The sequence below is a fragment of the Camellia sinensis genome, chromosome 14, assembly GCF_055761805.1.
Source record: "Camellia sinensis isolate YWXY chromosome 14, ASM5576180v1, whole genome shotgun sequence".
Lineage (NCBI taxonomy): Eukaryota > Viridiplantae > Streptophyta > Magnoliopsida > Ericales > Theaceae > Camellia > Camellia sinensis.
The window spans coordinates 99,290,133-99,311,774 of record NC_138974.1 but is presented as its reverse complement, the minus strand read 5'-3'; the positions used below and the strand labels follow the sequence as shown (position 1 = coordinate 99,311,774).

General features: G+C 35.7%; 2 protein-coding genes across 2 annotated transcripts in view; both read left to right on the top strand.

Annotated features, from left to right (window-relative positions):
- LOC114270374 (calcium-transporting ATPase 3, endoplasmic reticulum-type) overlaps window positions 1–21,642 on the top strand; it is a 213,573-nt gene that overhangs the window by 26,231 nt on the left and 165,700 nt on the right. The window contains 6 exon segments of the mRNA XM_082905147.1: window positions 4,175–4,319; window positions 5,618–5,725; window positions 11,590–11,742; window positions 11,861–11,882; window positions 11,885–11,964; window positions 13,939–14,135. Coding sequence (XP_082761273.1) covers window positions 4,200–4,319; window positions 5,618–5,725; window positions 11,590–11,742; window positions 11,861–11,882; window positions 11,885–11,964; window positions 13,939–14,135 — 680 coding nt within the window. The 5' untranslated portion in view covers window positions 4,175–4,199.
- Window positions 4,300–21,642, top strand: part of LOC145789308 (uncharacterized) — a 50,304-nt gene continuing 32,961 nt past the window's right edge. Inside the window, exon 1 of the mRNA XM_082906680.1 lies at window positions 4,300–4,345. The gene's annotated coding sequence lies outside the window, so the exon portion shown is untranslated. The remainder of the gene's footprint in view (window positions 4,346–21,642) is intronic.

The window sequence follows — 21,642 nt, the reverse complement described above, 5'->3', positions numbered from 1 at the left end:
CACCCTATTCAGTTCAAATTGTGAGGGATCATCATTAACCGGTTAAACTTTTGGGGCAGCTGGTAATTTAACATCTTTATAGCTTTTAATTTCTCTCAACCTATTTTGCTAATTTTGATGATTTAAAAAGGGTAACGTCCTTTGAGCCCACATTTCTGATTTATCAATTATGGTTTCGCATTTCATGGATTAGAGCCTCTATTTTGTGTTGTTCTTTGTCAAATTGTATTTCTATGTAGTTTGCACAAAAATAGGTTTATTGCTAAATTTGATGCAGTTAAAAAACACGGCAGAGCAGTTGCTGGGAACTATAATAAGCCAAATCTGCCATCGTGGTGGACCATACTCTGGTTCGTGGATTTTACTAGGAGCAAAATTGAGAAAGAATTGTTGGTTGACAATGAATTGATGTTTGTGAGAATATTTAGCTGACACGTCTATGGATTCATCTGTTGTGCCACTCTATAGTACACCTGCTGCTATCCATGTTCCACAAAACAACATCAATGTGATGGACCCAGCTGTTTTGTACATTCTGTGGTATAGGGTTCTAGGCTCACATGTTGCATGATCTTGTGTATCTTGCAATAGCACAATATATAATGCTCAAAAGATTTTGAACCTGAAATATTTATCCCAAAAAAAAAAAAAAAAAAACCATCTTGAACTTGAAATGACTTGAACCTGAGATTTAAAAAATCAACATCTTGCATTTTGCCATGCTACTCTACAAATTTTTTCATAGATTTTTTGCTTTAATTTTTTTTATTATTTCTTTTTAAAATATACATAAAAAACTATTTGTTGATTCTCAAATAATGAAAAAAATTGCAAATTAAAATTTATATATAAATTAATATGCATGCTCTCATTTTCAAAGTTGATGCTTTCATGTCACTCTCAGTCTACAACCCATTGTTATCTAACACTTACATTTTCTAGACAGCTACCATAGTAAATGTAAGCATTACTAGGCAGAACCAAAAAAAAGTGTACTTAGACTTGTTCACTATATTAACCGCAATGCAAATTCCCAAAATGTGGCCTTAGTCTTAACTTCACAGATTACTATACTCACAAATAAGAATCAATTCCTTAAGGAACTGTTCTTGAGTTGCTAATGTCTGGTTGGGCTGCTTTAGTCTCTCCATTGTTGCGTGAAACTCGCCCTTGAGTTTGTTGTCAGCATTTCCTTTGTTGTTTGAACATATGCTTTTGACTTGCTTAACACTTCCTTGGCATGCCCTTACATCTTCCTTCTTTTTACAATTTTATAATTTGCAAAAATTGAACTTAAGTTTCATTTTCTAGTTTCATTTCTATATTTCAACGATTTGATAGTCAGCATCCGTATGTAAATTCTAATGAAGAATTTAATCCATGAGTCTATCTTCATATAGTCTTCAGCAAAATTCCACAAAAATGGATCGTGCTAACTCAAAGAAAGCTTCAAATAATACTATTTGGAAGCACTTAACACCTCAAGATTCATTGTTTCAGGTAATGAAAAATCAATCAACAGATCATGTTGTCCGTTGTTACAAAAAAAAAAATCATCAACAACAAAGTCATGTAATTATTGCTTATGTTGTTGGCAGAATCAATAGATGTATGAACACTTATGTTGCCAACAATTAGACATCCATTGTCAGAATACTCATCAAATAATGGTGGTAATTCACCTTCTACCTCTGATTCCAGAGATAAGAATCTCTGTGCCAAAATATTTCACCTAACTTGATATGAAGATCTTCAATATTTTCCTTCATTTTTAACCCCAAGGGTTTGGCCTGGTGCATGAGGCCTGTGACTTGGGAGTTTGCTCCCTCCAAGGTCTCAAGTTCAAGTCCCTTCGACAACAAAACTCTTGGGCCACGGACTGTAGGGAATAAACCTGTTTCGGAAGGCTTGTTCGGGCTGTAGGGACATAGTCTGGTGCGCGCAAGCTGGCCCAGGATAATCTACATATCTCAATATATATATATATATATATATATATATTCCTTCATTTTTGATGCAATCATCGCTTCAACAAGTTGATCATCTTTCCATCCTTTCCTCGTTCTTTCATTCATGGACTGTTTGTGGCTTCAAATGCAAGTTAATTAATCCACAAGAAGAGAAGATCAATAGATCTGACACCAACTGCTGCAGTGGTAAAACACTGCAGCGAGGTTGCTGGGAATATATCAACTAGCATTTGCTTTAAATTAACAACTAAGCATGAAAGGGTGCAAGGAAGAGTCCCAAAGATATATATATATATATATATACAAGGCATTACAACCCCATTATTGTCATCTAATGCTCACATTTTATAGACAGATACCACAGCAAATGTGGCTTGTTACTGGGCACAGTTCTTTTTGATAAATAAGAGGTAACTTTATTAGAAATCAAGTATCAAGATGATGCAAACAAATACATCCAAATCTTCAAAAACAGATAAACCTAAGCTTGTAGATAAGTATCTAGGCACACAGTTAAAAGTCTACCAAGTCTTGTTCGCTATATTAACCACTATCTAAGTTCCCAAAATATGGCCTTAAAGACTACTACTTTATTTCACAATTAACCAATCTGTTCCTTAAGTAGCAATCTTTCTTAGCACCGATTAACTTGCCATGTCTGGCCGGGCTACATAATTTTTCTATCTTATTTTTTGCTAAATAAATTTGGCTGAAAAATATGCATCTCTGTTTTTGAGCAGTGAAAGCTATCTTTGTACTTGATTCATCCCATTTTGTATGGCATATTTGACCATGCACACAGTTTATGGAATTCTTTTGGAATTTTAAAAAACGCCTTTTGTCCGATTCGAATAACTTTTTGGGGTTGGATTATGTGGTTAAATATAATTTAAAGGCAGGCTATGAAGCACGGATACTCCAAAACAGCCCCCGTACGCGTGTCGGATACGGATCCGATATGGCGGGATACGTATCAGATACGGCAAAGAAGTATCTCATATTTTTTTTTTTAATTTTTTGAATTTTGGATACGTTTGGGATACGCTAGGATACTTCAAGATATGTACAGGATACTTTCGGGATACGGCGGGGTGAAAAAATAATTTCAAAAACTTCTAATGGGGTTAAAGTGTAAAATAACAAAATAATGTAAAATAAAACAAAAAAAAATCAACCAACCTGTTCGCGAACAGCAGCAGCAAGAGAAGGAGGAGTCGTCTCTATCGTCTCTATCGCAAGGAAGGTTCACGAACAGCAGGCAGCAGCAAGGAGGACGAGGAGTCATCGTCGATCAAGTTCGTCCTCTCTCCCTCTCCCTTTCGCTTCCTCTCTCTCTCCCCCTCGCTCGATCTCTTGGTCTCTCTCTCTCCCTCTCGCTTGATCTCTTAGTCCCTCTCTCGCTCAATCTCACTCAGTCCCTCTTGTTCGATCCCACGGTTTCTCTCTCTCCCAGTTCCTGTTTTGATTTTTATTTTATTTTATTTTTTGTTTTTCTTATGTTTTGAGATATTAGGATAATAGTTCTGACTTTTTTTTCTTTTTTCTTTTTTTTAACTCTTTTTTATTTAAAATTTAAATTTTCAGAATTTATGTTATTAGGTGAATTTTGACTCTTTTTGTAAAAAAATTTAAATTTTCATAATTTGTGTTATTAGGTGAATTTTGACTCTTCTTTTTTTATTTTTTATTTTTATACATGCTATATTATTAAAAATTATAAAAATAATATTTTTTTACGAACGTATCCCCGCCGTACCTGTATCCTAATTTTTCAAATTTTGTCGTATCGCCGTATCCGTATCGTATCGTACCCGTATCCCGTATCGTATCGTATCGTACCCGTATCCTGTATCAGTATCCGTGTTTCCTAGAAGGCAGGTAATATGGCAAATTGATGATTTAGGGTTTTGAAATTTGAAACTTAGACACATAAAATAGGACAGAGGGAGTATTATTTAACTAATATGAAAGTTTGTGATACTTTTGGCTTTATATGCTAGATGAGGCTCTCCTTGCATAATTTTCCAAGAATCTATCATATACTGGATTAAATTTCACTTAGTTTTCAGGTCGTTGATATTTCTGTACAGTTAGCACAAAAAATACAGGGGTAAATGTTTTCTAGTTGTTTAGGTTGCCTGCACATGATATTTGTAGAAGCTTTTTGTGGAACTTCAGCATTATGTTTCCTTTAATTTTATTAGGTGTTTGGCTCTTGGAACAAAACGAATGGCTCGGATGAATGCTATTGTAAGGTCTTTGCCATCTGTAGAGACCTTAGGCTGCACAACAGTAATTTGCAGTGACAAGACTGGTACTCTGACTACCAATATGATGTCTATTTCGAAGGTTAGCGCATTACTTTTTACAATTAGGTACATGAACACCTCTACCTATCTGTATGTCTTCCTTGCCTTGCTGTAAAAATGATAACATGTAATTTGTTAGGGTTGATGTTATGAAAGCTGATTCTTCAATATGGTTAGTTTATTTTATTTTGTTTAGTGCACTTCATTGTTAGGTTTTGATGTTTAAAATTGCTTTTTGAATTTCAACATGTCAAGTAAATGTCGATGTATTCCCTTTTCTTTTTTTTTGCAATTTCTTTTAGGTAATTTGTGTGTCTATTAGAGACTGTTTTAGGCTGTGTTTGGAAGAGTTTTGGAACCATAGTTCTACCCCTATATTCTAGTATGATGTTTGGTTTGGGTTTTGGAAAATTAATTCCACCCCTCTGGAAAACTCGTTCCAAGCGGGTTTTTAAATTTTAAAATTTGGCCTACCAGTCAAACATCTGTCGTCCGGCCGGTTGACTTGAACAGTGCGATTTTATTTATTTATTTTATTTTTTTGCAATTGGCATTAGTTTTTTCAAATATTTTTAATAAAACAATATTTTTGAAAAATTTTAAAATTTTTTATGAGCTTTTAATAGATTTTTTAGTTGTGTGTTTGGTTATGAGTTGTAAGTTTTTGTATCAGATATCATGTCACATCAAAAATTCTCCACTCAATTCAAAACTCATTCACCAAATAAATTTTCTACACTCAAATCATAATTCCAAAACTCACAAACTCAAAATACAACTCCTATTCTCAAATCATATTTAGAAAACTCTACCAAACACTACCTTACTCAATATGGTTGTTTAGTGGACGTTTGGTCTGCTTATTTTTGTTTGATTTATTTTGAAAATAATACAATTAAGATCGATACTAAATATTACAAGAGTGGCCTAGTTATAGGCTTAGAATATACTAATTATTTTTTTTCCCCCCCATTTCTTGTTCGTCTTCATTTTGTGTTTTGGTAATATACTCTTTGAATTTATGGATGTGCGAAACTTGTCCTTGATACATTCCGTTTGTTTTCTTCCCTCTATTGTTGAACTGGAGCTAGTTTTAGTTTTTTTAAAGTCCCTTCGTTGTGTTTGTTCGTCTTTGTTTTGCACTTCTTCCTTCTCTTCAATAATTTTAATTCTCAAGAAGAACAAGAAGGTGAAAACTATTTGTTCATATTATGAAAGAAATTCCACATTGATGGGGACATTTTTACTTAATTCAGATTGCTTTATTTGATCATCGAATCCTGTTTTACCATAAGATGGAAAAACTTAATCTACCCTTTCTATTTCCTGCCTGTCCAGATATGTGTGCTTCATTCTGCACACCATGGTCCTACTACTTCTGAATACAGTGTCAGTGGGACAACATATGCGCCAGAGGGCTTTATTTTTGACAGTGATGGGATGCAGGTATTTTTTCTCGAATAATATGCCTCCTAATACCATATATATTACGAACGACTAAATTCTTTTGTCGGTAAATTTTTTCATAATTTTCTACACTATTGTGTATGCATTGCTTACATGTTGAAATCACATATTCCTTGATATGGTTTCCAGGCTAGCTTGTTTACATCATATTTTCATTCAAACCCCTCATATTGTATACTACTAAATTTTTTCTCTTCAAGTGCAGTTTATGTCAGAGTTAAATGTACTCATGCCTTTATGACTTATAAAATGTTGGTTAATTGGATTGGATAGTATTATAAATGTTTTTTTCTACTTCCTGTGTGTGGGCTTGTTATTTTTTTGTCTGTTTTGTCTTGCGTTTGCATTCTGAATTTGAGTTAGTAATTGTCTTGACTTGTCAGCCTGTAGGATTTGATAATATCATCCTTTGCTTTATTTATTTATTTATTTTATTCTCATCTTGAAAGAAATGTGGGAAGTGGAATTGTTGTCTAATGTTAGACAGTGGTTACTGCTGTAGCTACTTAACTGTGAAATTTTTTTTATTCTTCCTTTATTTCTAGGGAAAATTACATGGACCTCCCTCAGTAATTGTTCAAATTACACTCAGCCCCACTAGTATGGAAAAATGACACCGGCCTCCCTTGAAAACTATTGCATTACACTTGGGCCCACGCCATTAATCAACCGTTAGTGAAGTGGATGGAATTTGCTCATGTCATCATATTTTAAATGAAAATACCAACTTTACCCTTTTTAATTTCTATCATTTTTTAAATAAATAAAAAAATTTGAAAGAAAAATAAAATATAAAAAGAGAAAAAAGGGAAAAGTGTCCATGGCCAAAAGACCCCCTCCCAAAAAAAAGACGTCTACCCTACACCCCCAAAACCCTATTCTCCAAATGACTAATTTCTATCTTATAACCACTGCCGAACTAAAACGAAAAACAACTATCAACAACCACCACCTCCGCTTTTGCCTTTGCCACGTTGTTGTCGCCTTTGTCTGCCATAATGTTGCTATTGCTTCCCATCCCTCACCATTAGAAGTGGATGGAGTTTGCTCATGTCATCATATTTGAAATAAAAATACCAACTTTGCCCTTTTTAATTTCTAACATTTTTTAAACAAATAAAAAAAAAATTGAAAGAAAAATAAAATATAAAAAGAGAGAAAAAAAAAAAAAGGAAAAGTTTCCATGGCCAAAAAAACCACCTCCCAAAAAAAGTCGTCTACCCTACATCCCTAAAACCCTATCCCCCAAATGTCTAACTTCTATCTTATAACCACTACCGAACTAAAACAAACAACAATCTCCATCTCTGCTTTTGCCTCTTCCATGCTGTCGTTGCCTGTCTCCAATCATGCTGATATTGCTTCCCATCCCTCACCATTAGGCCATTGCTTCCCCCTCCCCCATGATGTTGCCTCCTCTCTCTGGTGCGATCCAATCTCACCCAGCGTCCTTGTGACTCCGACTACCACACACCACGATATCATCACGTACTGCCTGCCATTGCATCCCCCTTCGCCACCGCCACCGCCACCACCACTATAACATTCTCACTAACACTCCCTTTTTCCTTTGGCATACCCCCCAGTCATCATCAAAACCAAACCATAACGATCGTTGCATTGTGATTATGCCATCACTATTGAAGCATCGTGCTTGCAGACATACCATCACAATTGGACCAATGCAAACTAAATGTGTTGTTTCAAATCAATACAAACCAAATCTAGGTTTCAAATTAAATATTTTCTTCAAATTTTTCCCCTTCTTTGTTGTTGCTGTTGTTGTTGTTGATGTTGATGATGATGAAAGGAGGCTGATGATGAACGGATTGTATGAGGTGATGGACGTATTGTAGGTGATGATAGACGGATCCTCTCTCTCTCTCTGTGCAATGGTAGCTGTTGGTTGTGGTTAGGGCTCCGGTGATGAGAATATATTGTGTATTTTCTATTATTTTCCAAATTAGGCATGATTGTGGTTGTACAAATTAGAGTCCTATTAGAGGTATGGTTGTGTTAGAGTCCTATTAGAGGCATAATTGTATTCTCCCTTTTGGTTTAGGATTTAGGGCTATATAATCTAAGGTCTGATTGTAATCATTCACACATTGAATATACAAGATACAGAAAAGCTTTCAGGAATCTTACATGGTATCAAAGCCACCACCAGAACCCTAGAAATTGTCTTCCTCTTCAGTCTCTGTGTGAGTTGTGGGTCATCTTCCTCTTCAGTCTCTGGTTCTCAAATCTTCTCCTTTGATTGATCGAAGTTCCCTTGACCTTGGCGAGAACCAGATCACCGAGACGCAACTCACTCTTCCCTTTTGCTCCTCTCGCTCCACGTTTACGCGTCGGAGACATTGACGCTACAAAACCCTAGCGGGCACCACCAACCACGTCGTAATCTCCCTCTTCCTTGACTTCAGCTTCGTAATCTCCCTTTTCCTTGACTTCGGCTTCAATCTCTCTCTCTCTCTTCTCTGATTTGGTTCTCTCGGCTACAGACTGGTTCTTTTGACTTCAATACTCTAGTTAATATTTATGGGTCAGGGTTAAAAAAAAAGAAAAAAAAAAAAGAAGCTAGTTTTTATATTTTACATTCAGACCTAACACTCTTCTGATTATTACACTATGGTTTTGGATTTATTGGCCTTACCCCCATCAGATTTCTGTGTATTACCCTTCGACCCCTGTTTTGGCTATTTTGTTGAATATAGGGTTTATTACAGTTTAACCCCTCAATTTTCTAGTTATTACGATGTCTCTGACTTTTGATGAGTATGCCTTATGTCATCAGAAGGGCCATTGGAAGTACCACCGTCCCAAGAAGGGACGTCAACCTGTCTCATTTTTTCAGCAATCTCAGAACCACTTTCGGCCTCCTTCCACTGTGTATGTTGCATCTGCTCCGACTCTTGATCTTGACTTGGCTTCCTTGACTGCTCAGATTAGTCAACTTCAGCATATATTGTCCACCTCGCAGCCATCTCCATCTACTTCCGTTGTTTCATCTCTTCATTCAGGTTTGCTTGGGTCTTCTTCAGGTATCTCTTCTTCTGTCTGGCTTTTTGACTCTGGTGCCTCTCATCATATGACTCTCCATCTCTCCTTACTTCACAATTGTACTCCTCCACCCTTTCTTATTATTGTCAATGCGGCTAATGGATCTGGTATGTCTGTTGTATCTGTTGGGTCTGTCCTACCATCTGCTATGTCTGTTGTCTCTATTCCATCTGTCCTTTTTGTTCCTCAGTTATCTGTCAATTTATTATCTACCAGTCAGCTTGATGCCGCTGGTTTTGATGTTATCTTTTCTTCTGCTATCTGTTCTGTACAGGATCGAATGTCTAAGCAGCAGATTGGGACCGGCCGTAGAATTGGAGACCTCTATGTAGTGGAGAGCTTGCATCTGTCTATAGCAACCTCTTTGACTGCGTTTTCCTCGTTTCAGTTAGATTCTCTGTCTAGTCCTTTCTATTTATGGCATTCTCGATTAGGGCATTTGTCTGTTGATCGCTTACGGTCTTTAGCTCAGTCAGGTATTTTGGGTAAAGTTTGTCCTAGTGAACTTACTGAATGTCGGGGGTGTAAAGTTGCCAAAATGACTACTGTCCGTACTTTGATCTTTGTCGCTGCTATTCGTTCTTGGCCTCTTTATCAGATGGATGTTAAGAATGCTTTTCTTAATGGCCATCTCACTGAGGAGGTTTACATGCGTCCTCCCCCTGGCCTTCACCATCCCTCTGGACAGGTTTGTTGTCTTCGGCGTGCTCTGTATGGTCTGAAACAGTCTCCTCATGCTTGGTATGATCGATTTCAGATTGTTGTTACCGAGCTTGGGTTTCATCCTTCAGCTTCTGACTCTGCTTTATTTCTGCGACATACATCGGTTGGTTTTGTTGCTCTCTTGCTCTATGTGGATGATATGATCATCACTGGCTCGGACTCTTCTGCTATCTCTGAGGTCAAGCAGCATCTCTTCCGCACCTTCGAAATGAAGGATCTGGGTCCATTACGGTATTTTCTTGGTATTGAGGTTGCTTCTTCTCCCAAGGGCTATTTTCTATCTCAGGCTAAGTATGCTAATGAAGTCATTCATCGTGCTGGTCTTATTGATACGAAGGTTTCTGATACACCTATTGAGCTTAATGCGAAGCTTAACTCTACTGATGGTGTCCCTCTGGATGATCCCACTTTATATCGCGAGCTTGTGGATTGTTTAGTTTATCTGACTGTCACTCGTTCTGACCTTGCTTATGTTGTTCATGTGGTTAGTAGTTTGTTTCTACTTCTCGCTCTACCCATTAGGCTGCTTTGGTTCGTGTTCTTCGCTATCTCAGGGGTACTATCTTTCAGGGCTTATTGTTGTCCTCTACTTCCTCTTTGGACTTGGTGGCCTATGCTGACTCTGATTGGGCTGGTGATGTTACTGATCGTAAGTCTACGTCTGGTTTCTGTATGTTTCTTGGAGATTCCTTAATCTCTTGGAAAAGCAAGAAACAATCAGTCGTTGCTTGCTCTACTGCCAAAGCCGAGTATCGTGCTATGGCTCATGCCACTGCTGAGATTGTTTGACTTCGTTGTCTCTTGTCTGATTTGGGTGTCTCTCAGTCTTCTCCAATCCCTCTCTACTGTGACAATCGCAATGCTGTTCAGATTGCTCACAATACTGTCTTTCATGAGTGGACGAAAACATATTGAGATTGATTGTCACTTTGTTCGCCAACATCTGCAGTCTGCCTCTATCTCGCTTCCTTTCATCCCTTCGGCTTTGCAACTTGCGGACTTCTTCACCAAGACTCACACTACCGCTTGGTTTCAGTTTCTTCTTAGCAAACTCTCAGTGTTTTCTGCTAAAACACCTTGAGTTTGAGCGGGGGTGTGAAAATATATTGTGTATTTTCTATTATTTTCCAAATTAGGCATGATTGTGGTTGTACAAATTAGAGTCCTATTAGAGGTATGGTTGTGTTAGAGTCCTATTAGAGGCATAATTGCATTCTCCCTTTTGGTTTAGGATTTAGGGCTATATAATCTAAGGTCTGATTGTAATCATTCACACATTGAATATACAAGATACAGAAAATCTTTCAGGAATCTTACACCGTGATGGTGGCTTTGGCTTGAGGTTAGGGTTTTGGTGATGATGTCTACGACATGGGGTTGGTTGTGTTGGGTTTTAGTAGTGGGGATTGGGGGGTATGGGGTGAGATGGAGGTGGTGGGCGCTGTGGGTCATGTTTGTGACAATGGCTGTGATAATTGAGTGTGGAAGGAAGAAGAGGTGTGGATGGAGGATGTTGTCTGTAGTAGTTGTTGTTGCTTTTTTTTTGAAACATATGAGGGCATTGTGTTTTATATTTTCTGTTAGTTGGGTTTGAGGCCCATTAGAGGAGGTTTGTGTCATTTTTCCATACTAGTGGAGCTGCGTGTATTTTCTGCAATAGTCAAGGGAAGTCAATGTAATTTGCCCTTATTTCTATTATGCTACTTGAACCTTTGATGATGTCTTGCGTTTGAGAGATTAAGAAATCACTTAAAATTTTTGAAATTCTGGTGGTCCTGAAGTCATGTAGGATTTTTAATGCAACTGCCCTCAGTTTGGTTCATTTGTTATTGTTGTTGACCAAAAGGTTGAGATAATGACATTAGCATTGATGCAGCACCTGAGATTTATTAGATTTCTAATACACATATATAATCGGAACCTTCCTTCTTTTATTCATAAACATAAAGAACAAAGTATTCCTTACTCTTGCTAACAAGTAAGTAAACATCTTGGTATTTGTAGACCTTTCAGGATATTTTGTCAAGCACTTTACATTGGATTTTATTGTTTTGCAGCTTGAGTTTCCAGCTCAATTTCCTTGTCTTTTTCACATAGCAATGTGTTCAGCCCTATGCAACGAGTCTGTTTTACAGTACAACTCGGACAAGGGGAACTATGAAAAAATAGGGGAGTCAACTGAAGTAGCCCTTCGTGTATTGGCAGAGAAGGTTTTGCAGTCAATTGTTGCTTTGTTTCAGTTTTCACCTGTCTATCATCAGCTTACTTGCTGTTAATTTGACTGTGAATTATAAGGTACAAATGTTTTCATGTCACCATTGTTTCCAGGTTGGTCTTCCTGGATTTGATTCATACCTTCTGCTCTGAATATGCTGAGCAAGCATGAACGAGCTTCTTACTGCAATCATTACTGGGAAGACCAATTTAAAAAGGTTTGCTTCTACATATGGTAGCTGTTTGATTTTTTATTTGCTGAGTATGATGTACCCCGAATTCTAAGGAATCTAATGTTTGCAACACTTATAATGATTGTTGATGTGTGGCCAGTATGATAGACTATTGGCAACTTGGCTTAGCGTGCTCCCTTTCCAGTTTTTGCAGTGATTTTCCTCCCTTTTTCGCTGTTATTTGTGTGTTTGTTTACAAAATGACAGCCAGTATTGATGAACTGGAAGCATAGACACTCCAACGGGGCACCTGTACACGTGTCTGACAAACTGTTGGACACACCTTAGGGTGTGTACCAATTTTTGTTGTGTTTATTTATTTATTTTCCCCTTTTTTTCCTGGTCTTGCAGAGGACATGTGTCCTTTTTTGACGTGGGGTGGACATGGCTGGCCAACAGAGGGAGAGGGAGAGGGAGAGGGAGAGAGAGAGAAAGAGAGAGAGAGAGGTGACTGGAAAGAAACTATTGCTGTATAAGCCTTCCGGCAAAGGTGGCTACAGGATAATCAACATTGTGGTTGGCAGTTTTAATGGAATTTAATTGTTATGTAAATGTTATGTTGATAAAATATTCATATTTTTCACATGGAAAATTAGAAGTATATTTTTTGCTGTGTTCTGGCCATGTATTGTCCTGCATTTCACATGTCGGTGTCTTTGCATCGTATCGTATCCGTGTTGCGTGTTTGTGTCCATGTCCATGTCGCCATCCTTAGATGATGCAGTTAGTGTCCATTGGTTTTTTATTCTCCCTAATAATATTAGAAACTCTGGAGTTTCAACTGCATAGATAATAATAATTCTAAAATATTCAACAGTGAGAAAGATCATATTGTCATTCTTCCTCTCTTTGTATCATATGTTAACATTTTACATGTTTGAATGAGAGAAACTACATTTCAGTATACAGTTATGGCAGTATAGTTGTTAGTCATCATTTGCCTTGTTATTTACAATATTGTCAACTTTCCAACTCTAGTTCGTACTGGTTGCTCTTGAATTGTTATTGTTATCAAATGTAACGGTTATTTTTTTTCGTAGAGAAATGAAGAATGTGAGTTCGTTGTGTATGAGATTATGACAAGCTCTTGAGAAAAGTATACAATTTTGGTTTGATCTTTCATGTTTGTTTTTCTGTGGCATTGAGGCTGGACACAGGACACATATCAAGGCGATATGGACACACTTGACACGACAATTTTATTATTATTATTATAAGAAATCAGGCCAAAGACTCGGTAAGGATATGACAACAAATAAAATATATTTTAGGTGTGTAAATGAAAATAAAGCTATTTCATCACTTTTTACAATTCAAATACATTTATATTTTATTATAACAAATAGTAAGAAATTGTTTTCCCTATACCTACATATTTGAAAGGAAGTGTAAACAGAAGTCCGAATATCTATCTTAGAAAGCTTTATTTATAAACATAATTTGAAGTTTTGGACTTCAGAATTCCAAAAATTAAAAGAAGTTTAAAGCAGAAATAAATTGGTATAAATGTAATTTGTTTTTATTATATAATTGAGTAGCAAGTTTTTTTTGTTATGCAATATGTTTTATGTGTCTTTATGGCCATGTGTGTCCCATATGTTTCCAGTGTGTCCCGGTTCTAAAAAGTTCAAAAATAATAGGTTACTTTTGGTTGTGGTTCAGACATGGGTCAGGGAGTGTGTCATTGTGCATGTTAAGGATGCAGCTCAATATTGCAGAGATAGAGACTTCTAATTTTCTTTGTCAAAATTGGTACATACACTTTTATTTGCTAGAGTTGTAGTGATGTTCCAAAAGGTACTTGTTCGATTTCTTGGAGTTCTTGATTGGGATGTATTTCACACAGAACGGAATGAAGTCTCAATAAATGGATCTTGTAGATCTAGTGATAAACATTTGCGTCGCTTAAATTTTTGATATCTCCTTGTCAAATCATGCTTGTGAATCTATACCCTGCAGGTCTCTCTTTTGGAATTTTCTCATGATCGGAAGATGATGACTGTCCTTTGTAGTCACAAGCAGATGGAGATTATGTTTTCAACAGGTGCTCCAGAGAGTATCATTTCTAGATGTACAAGTATCCTCTGCAATGATGATGGTTCCACTGTTCCACTAACTGCAAATATTCGAACTGAGTTAGAGTCCAGATTTCACAGGTTGGGTTTGCTTCCCTCTATATTCATACCAAGAACTTTTACCTATTTACATACACCGATACATCCACAAGCACATAGATATAGCTGTTTATATTTATATATATCATATGTATGCAATTATGTTTTTTGACTAGTATGGGTTTCAGCCTTACACAAACCAAGAAGGCTAAAGGTACAAGGGTTACACAACTAATTACCCTCCCTCCTTTAAAATCTAATAGCGAGAAGACTCACAAAACTCTTAGTTGTTCCCAACAGTGAAGCATAGACACGGACATGGGACAAGGATACAACATGACACAAACACGCCACAAATAATTATATCTTGATATTATATTATCTAGGAATATATTCATATTATATAGTTATATATGTGCGTAATATATACAAAATTAAATAATTACTTTATATCAAATAAATTTTGTATCTAATTCTCTTACATTTTTTATTTTTCATTTAATTTTATGTGAAACTTCTATAGGACATTTCTTAATAATTATACATTTCTTTAAGGGCATTATAAGATATTTTTGTGAAATTCTCAAACTTTGAATATCATGTGTTAGCAAATGTTCAAGAAGTGTTGGTCTCATGTTTATTTTCCAGTGATAGACATGGCCAAGAAGTGATGGACACATTACAAAATGATTGTTGGACACTTGTCCGTAGGCAGTGTTTTAAAAAACTCTAGGCACATCGAGGCGCCAAGGTCACCTGGAGCCTAAGCGTCGAGGTGCGAGGCAAGGTGCGCGCCTCACCAAAGCGAAGCGCAAGTTATAGAAGTTAAGCAAAATATTAATATAGCACAATTTTCAACATAAGCAAATATTTAATATGTATATAATTAATTTTTTTAATAAGAAGAGAAGAAGAAAAAAAATAATTAATTTTTAATTTATATATATATTATTTTATTTATTTATTATATTTTTTAAATAATGTGTTTCAATTAATTTTTTTATTTTATTTCATATACATGTGTATTTTTTTTTATTACTATGTATAAGTATATATTATATTTTACATATTATCTATAAGTATATTATATATTATATAATAGGTATTGTATAATATTATATTATATATTTTATATTTGAATCAATTATATTTTGTATATTATCTAATATCTATAAGTATATTATATATTATATAATAGGTATTATATAATATTATATATATATATATGAATCAGGAAGATAAAGAGAGAGACAGAAGAGAGAGCGAGAGAGAGATCGCGATCGCGAGAGAGAAGGTGAGAGAGAGCGATCGCGAGAGAGACAGAAGCGAGAGAGAAGACGACGAAAGAAGAGAAGAGAAGACGAAGCAGAAGAGAAGAATCAGAGAGAGAAGAGAAGAAGAGGAGAAGAGAGCAGAACCTGCGTGGCGTGGCGTGGCGTGGCATGGCGTGGTATGTACTCGTCGCGTCTTCTTCTTCTTCTCCACTGGGGTTTTTTTTTTTTAATAATGTTTTTGCTCTTTTGACTCACGTTTTGAAAATTTTATACTGTAAATGTGATTTCATCCCATGTGGGTATCCACATAGAACGCCGAGGCGCACAAGGCGCTCGCCTCATCGCCTAGGCAGCGCTTCCCTTATGTCGCCTCGCTTCACCAGGCCTGAGGCGCAAAGCTGTGCCTTGCCTTGCCTTGCCTTGCCTTGAGCTTAGGCGTGTGCCTAAGTGCGCTTTTCAAAACACTGTCTGTAGGGATGGCAATTTAAACCCGGCCCGACGGGGACCCGACCCCCCGACCCCGATTTAAGCGATTTTTCCCGAAAAATATCCCCAACGGGACGGGGATGGTATTCGAAAATCAATCCCCGATCAATTTCGGGCCGGGGACGGGGATAAGTGTCCTAGCCCCGTACCCGGCCCGTCCCGTCCCCAAAGCAAAATTACTGTTGTACCCCTTTATATATATATATAAACCAAAACACTTATCTTTCTCTCTCAGTCTGTCTCAGCTCTCTCCCTCACTCACGTCTCTCATCTCTCTTTCCCTCACTGACTCAGATCTCTCTGAGTCTCACCACGACTTCTCTCATCTCTCTCTCCTTCACTTACTCAGATCTCTCTCATCTCTTATCAGCATCAACATCATCCAGATCCACCACCACCACCGATCTGAACAGATCAATGAAGCCACTGATCTGAAGCCACCACCACCACCACCACCACCACCACCGATCCCTCCGTTGCCACCGATTTGAAGCCACGACCATGACCAGGACCGTGAAGCCACCGATCGATGTCTTGATCAACGGACAGTTTGTGAAGCCCCCTCTCTCTCTCTCTCTCTATACATATATATCTGTTGTTGATTGATGTACAATTTTTTTTTTCCAAGTTGTTATCTATATTATATCTGTTGTTGTTGATGAACAATATTATCTCTGTTGTGTGTGTGTGTGTTGAACAGATCTGTATACATACAGATTATTTTTTTTTTTTTATTTTTTTTTTTGTTCTTGTGTTTGTATGTGTGTTGAACAGATTTGGCGGAGATTTTTCGGGGTCGGGGAAACTCGATCCCCATTAGGGGACGGGGTGAGGGAGGTGAAGGGTTCCCCGTCGGAGATCGGGGCTGGGGCCGGGGATTTTGTTACTATCGGGGATCGAGGACGGGGAGGGTCATCCCCGCCCCGCCCCGCCCCGCCCCATTGCCATTCCTACTTGTTCGAAATTTAGATTTTTATTTTGAATTATGGAAACATAGAAAAGGGTGTCCGTGTCTGACATGGAGATGTCTCCTTAGAATGTTCGTGCTTTTTAGACTCCCAACAATCCAATAATTGTAAGACCATAGCAGGCATCACTCAGTTCACACATTATTGCACGAAGTGGGAGTCGAGGAAGCGGTGGGAGAGTGAGAGCATATAGAAGTCTCTAAGGTTGGGAGCACCTATATAGGAACATTTAATATATTAAATATATAAATATATTCTAACAATTATTTTTTTCTACATGATTGTAATATGTGTTAAATATGAATAAACATTAGAGATTGATGTCAACTACAAATTGTCTTTGTTAAGTATAAATAAATATTGTGTAAATAGAAAGTACTAGAATAAGGTTGAGTTGTTTTTCTTTTGTTTCTTTGAGATTTGTATGTTTGAGAGGTTCTATCTTATTTGGGAGCGAGTTTCATCTTTGAAGGAAGTGAATTTCTTACTTAATAGGCCGGAATTCAGTTTCTCACCAAAAATGCCAAACAACATGCTCCAATTGTGCAATTGTGTGAATTTATGGATATCAAGGCTATTAAACTTGACAAACCTAAAATATGTGGATCGTGTACATTATATCTATAATATTTCTTACCATTGCTTGCTTTAATTTTACATCAAATTTAAAAGCACCCTCTACATTCCTTGATTGATTTTTTATGTCAATTATAAGTTTATTTTACTGGTCAAATCATCTTAAGCTTCTCCATATTGAAGTTAGGAATGTTACATTTGGTTTAGCTTCCTTTTTCTAATACTACTTGTTTGAATGTACTTCACTTCTCTGAGATAAATTTGTAGAAGATATGAACACTTTTGCATACGCTCAAATGCTTGTAGAGTAGATGCCTCATAGCGTGAAAGTTTTGTGGTGGGCACATTGAAGCAGATTTTTTAAGTTGTGCAGCTCATAGAAAAAATATGACAGTCTTGAGTCTGCAACACCAGAGATGGCAATGCAGGGCTGTGATGTTGTAGTTGTGATTACAGGTTTCAACTTTGAATTACTTCTGACTTCCATATTAAGGATTGTCTTCATATGTAGGTAGTGACTTCGAAAGCCTATCAAAAACCAAATAGAATCCATGAATGGGCAACCCTTACAACCCATGTTCAGAAAGTTAAAAAATTTCAAAAATAAGAAATCTAATTTATGGGCAAAATTATAAAAGTTTCTTATCTCCGTATAGGTAACCCTTATCTGATTATCTATCTATACTATTATATTAAGTGAAGGTTGGATTTGGTGTCCAAGCTTTTGCTTGCTTCTCCTTATGCCATGTGTCTCTCATTTCTCTATTTAAAACAAAAAAGTTACATAGAGATGTGCACAAGACTTGAAACTTTGACCTTGACTTTAGGAAAGAAAGTCCTACCACTTAAGCAACACACATTGCAACATTAATTTCTTTGTTATTTATTTTTACTTTTACTTACTTGAATTGCACAAGCATTGCATATGCTATCTGCTAATTCAAAGTTAAAGATTACATTGTAAAGACCTAATATATATAGGCTTGAAACCCAAATTTAAAGTAGGAAACTAAATCATAACATTATTTGGAAACCTAATCTTTAGTAAAATCAGTAACTAATTAACTATCAATAAAAAATAAATATAAAATTACAAATAAATAAAATCTCCATGTCATGTTCCGCATCATTATGTGCATTCGACTTGAAATTAACCAATTTCCAAATTCTTTTGCTTATTTAATTTTTCCTTTTGTTGATATTATTATCTGTGTCATTCTTCCATTGTTGAGGAAAAAAAAAGAAAAACAAAAACAAAGGTAGCATTTGGTTTAGTTTTAGAATCATGATTTGAGAATGGAGTTGTATTTTGAGTTTGTGAGTTGTTGAATCATGATTTGAAAATCGAAAATTTATTTGGTTATGAGTTTTGAAAAGAGTTTTGAATTGAGTTTTGAATTTTTGAAATGAGTTTTGAAATAAGAAAAGTTGTTTGGTTATGAATTTTGAAAAAAAATTTTAAAACTTAATTAAAAAACTTATAACTCATAACCAAACACACGACTCGAAATTCTATTGAAATTTCTATTCAAAGCTCATAACCAAACTCTTTTTAAAATTCAACTCAAAAAAATAATTATTGAAAAAAATAATTTTTTTATTTTAAAAATTCAAAAAATTCCGAAAATATTTTTTATTTATAATATTAAAAAATATATATTATTTTTTGATAAAAAAATATATTTAGCTAGTGCTTTAAAATTACTTTTGATTGTATATTTGATTGAATTTTTTTTAATTGTTTTGTTTAAAAATGTTTTTTTATTTTTTAAAAATTACTGTGACAAATTAATTTTTTTTTTGTTAATTTTAAATAAATGGCCAAATAATTTGTTATTTTGCTAAAAAAAATAATTTCTATATTTAAAAAATATCAAAAACAAATATAATTTTTTATTTTTTTTATTTTTTCAAATAACAGGAGGCAATTGCAAAAAAAGAAAAAAAAGCACTGTTCCGGTCAACCGGCCGGACGTTCGAAAGGATGCCCAGGCAAACGACCAAGTAGACTCAAAAATTCAAAAACTCTCTGGTTACCAAACATGTTTTCAAATGTGTTTCGAAATGTGATTTGGAATCATATTTTATTGTGTTTGTTTTCACAAGAAATAGTTGTACCCCTACGTATTTGTAAATTTTTTTTGTCAACCCTGATTGGTAATTGCTCCGTTCATTTATTATTGAGACCCCATGAATGTGGCTACCCTTCACTATGAAGCATTGTACTTGTTTGCAAGTTGGCAAGCTTGGTAAACTGTTTTCATTGTACTTGTTAGCAAATTCATCAAATTTAGGTATCCGTGGAAATGTTTTAGATCTTTCCGCTATGGAAAAAAAAATGAGTGGTATATGTATATATGAGATTATGTCATAAATTTCTTAGTAAAAGTAGCGTTAAGTGTGATATAAATTTGAGTAAGCTTACAAGTTACAATAACTATGTATCAGAAGCTCCTACCACTTAGATGAGATCCAATTGAATATTTTTGAAAACCTAGCGTAACATCCATTAACTTCTATACTAAAAAAGTGCAGACACGAACACGTGATACGATATGGACATGCCAACATAACAATTTTTTAAAAAATGTAAGACACGACACTTGAGGAACACACAAATTTATGGTTTTTTATATTTATTATATGTCATTTATAAATATTTCACTCAAATTTAATAAAAATATATAGCATACCTTGAATTCTAAAGTCTAAATATTTTATTGAAAGTTATTTTGTTGAAACTTATAATGTGTTTCATATGTGCCTAAGCAATGAATGCGAGTCCCTCAAATGACTTGAGTCTAAAAAAATTATAAAAAATAGCAGCACATGTTTGGACTTGTGTCTTTCACGTGTTAGGAAGTGTCCGGTCAGTGTTAGTATCTAACATGCCACCTTCTTAGAAGTGTCCATGCTTCTTAGCTTATATTTTTATTTATGTATGCAGAAACACACACATGGTAAATCATTTACTTGTATGTGGTGGTTGGTGGAAATTTCTTATTAATTCTCGCAACTACTTACCACAAGTCCATTAGTGGTTCTAAAAAGCATTCAGTTTGTAACGTAACGGTTGGTTTAAGGATGGCAGATTTGGATATTGACTGATTTTCCGGTGTGAACTGAAATCGCTCCTGAACCGGCTGGTTTCTGTTACAAACCAGTCCGTAATGGTTTTTCACCATATCTGAAATAATTTTTTTTTTTGAACCTTACTTTATTATGTATTTAAAACAATCATCTTAGTCATCCATTCAACCATGTGGTGCGGAGAGTCGGACTAACCAATGATTGAGTACTTTCTGTTCATGGGTATAATTTATAAGGCTTATTTAAAGCTAGTGCGATGGCTGTTGCTTGAGTAACTAGCCGATGTGAGACTCTTGAGTGTGCATTGGTAGATGTCTTTGTTTTATTGTAGTTGGGTTGCTCATCTCTCCTTTCACTTGATGTGGGATTGAAAGACAGGTTCTTACTCTCACAGGTTTTCATACTGTAGAACTTCAATTGATGAAAAGGGGCCATTTTTTTTTTATTAACATTAATTTTATTAGTCCATACAGTATGAAAAATATATTTTTAAATGTCCCAATATTTATTAAAATATGACCAGTTAAGATTAAAGTCATCTGAAGATGTGTATTATTGAGTTTTAGGTGAGTTGCTGATCCCAGTATGTATAGCTGATACTCTTGATATTGTTATACCACGATCGTTACCGTTATGTGTCTCAATACTGCAATTTAGAACCATGCGTCCAGCATGCTATGGTTGGTAAGAGAAGAGAAGAAAAGGAAAGATTGAAAATCCCTTTGCAGTATGATAACATTAGGAAACTTGGCGTAACGCTGATTATAAGTGGAATTGCAGTGGGTTTTGGTTATGGAAATTTGTGAGGGTTAGGTTGTAGAAGATAAAAGAATGCTTTTGGGGTTTGTAGATAAAAAATGTTGAATTTTTGTTTGATTTCTAAATTGTATGGTTGCAGGATTAACAGAATTGACTGCTGAAAGTTCCAGGGAAGCTGTTATTTTATGAGATTTAATCGTTTATTTGAAGGCTAATAAGTGGGGTAATGGTTTTGGCGTGATTGCTGCATGATTGGGGAATGTTTTGGGTCTGTTCTGGTTAGTGATGCACTTGGGTGGGGTTAGTTTGGCTTTATACTTAACCTAGAACTGAACTGACCATCTATGGTTCTCCAACATTGGAATTGAGAACTGGACCGTCTTTTGTAAACCAAAC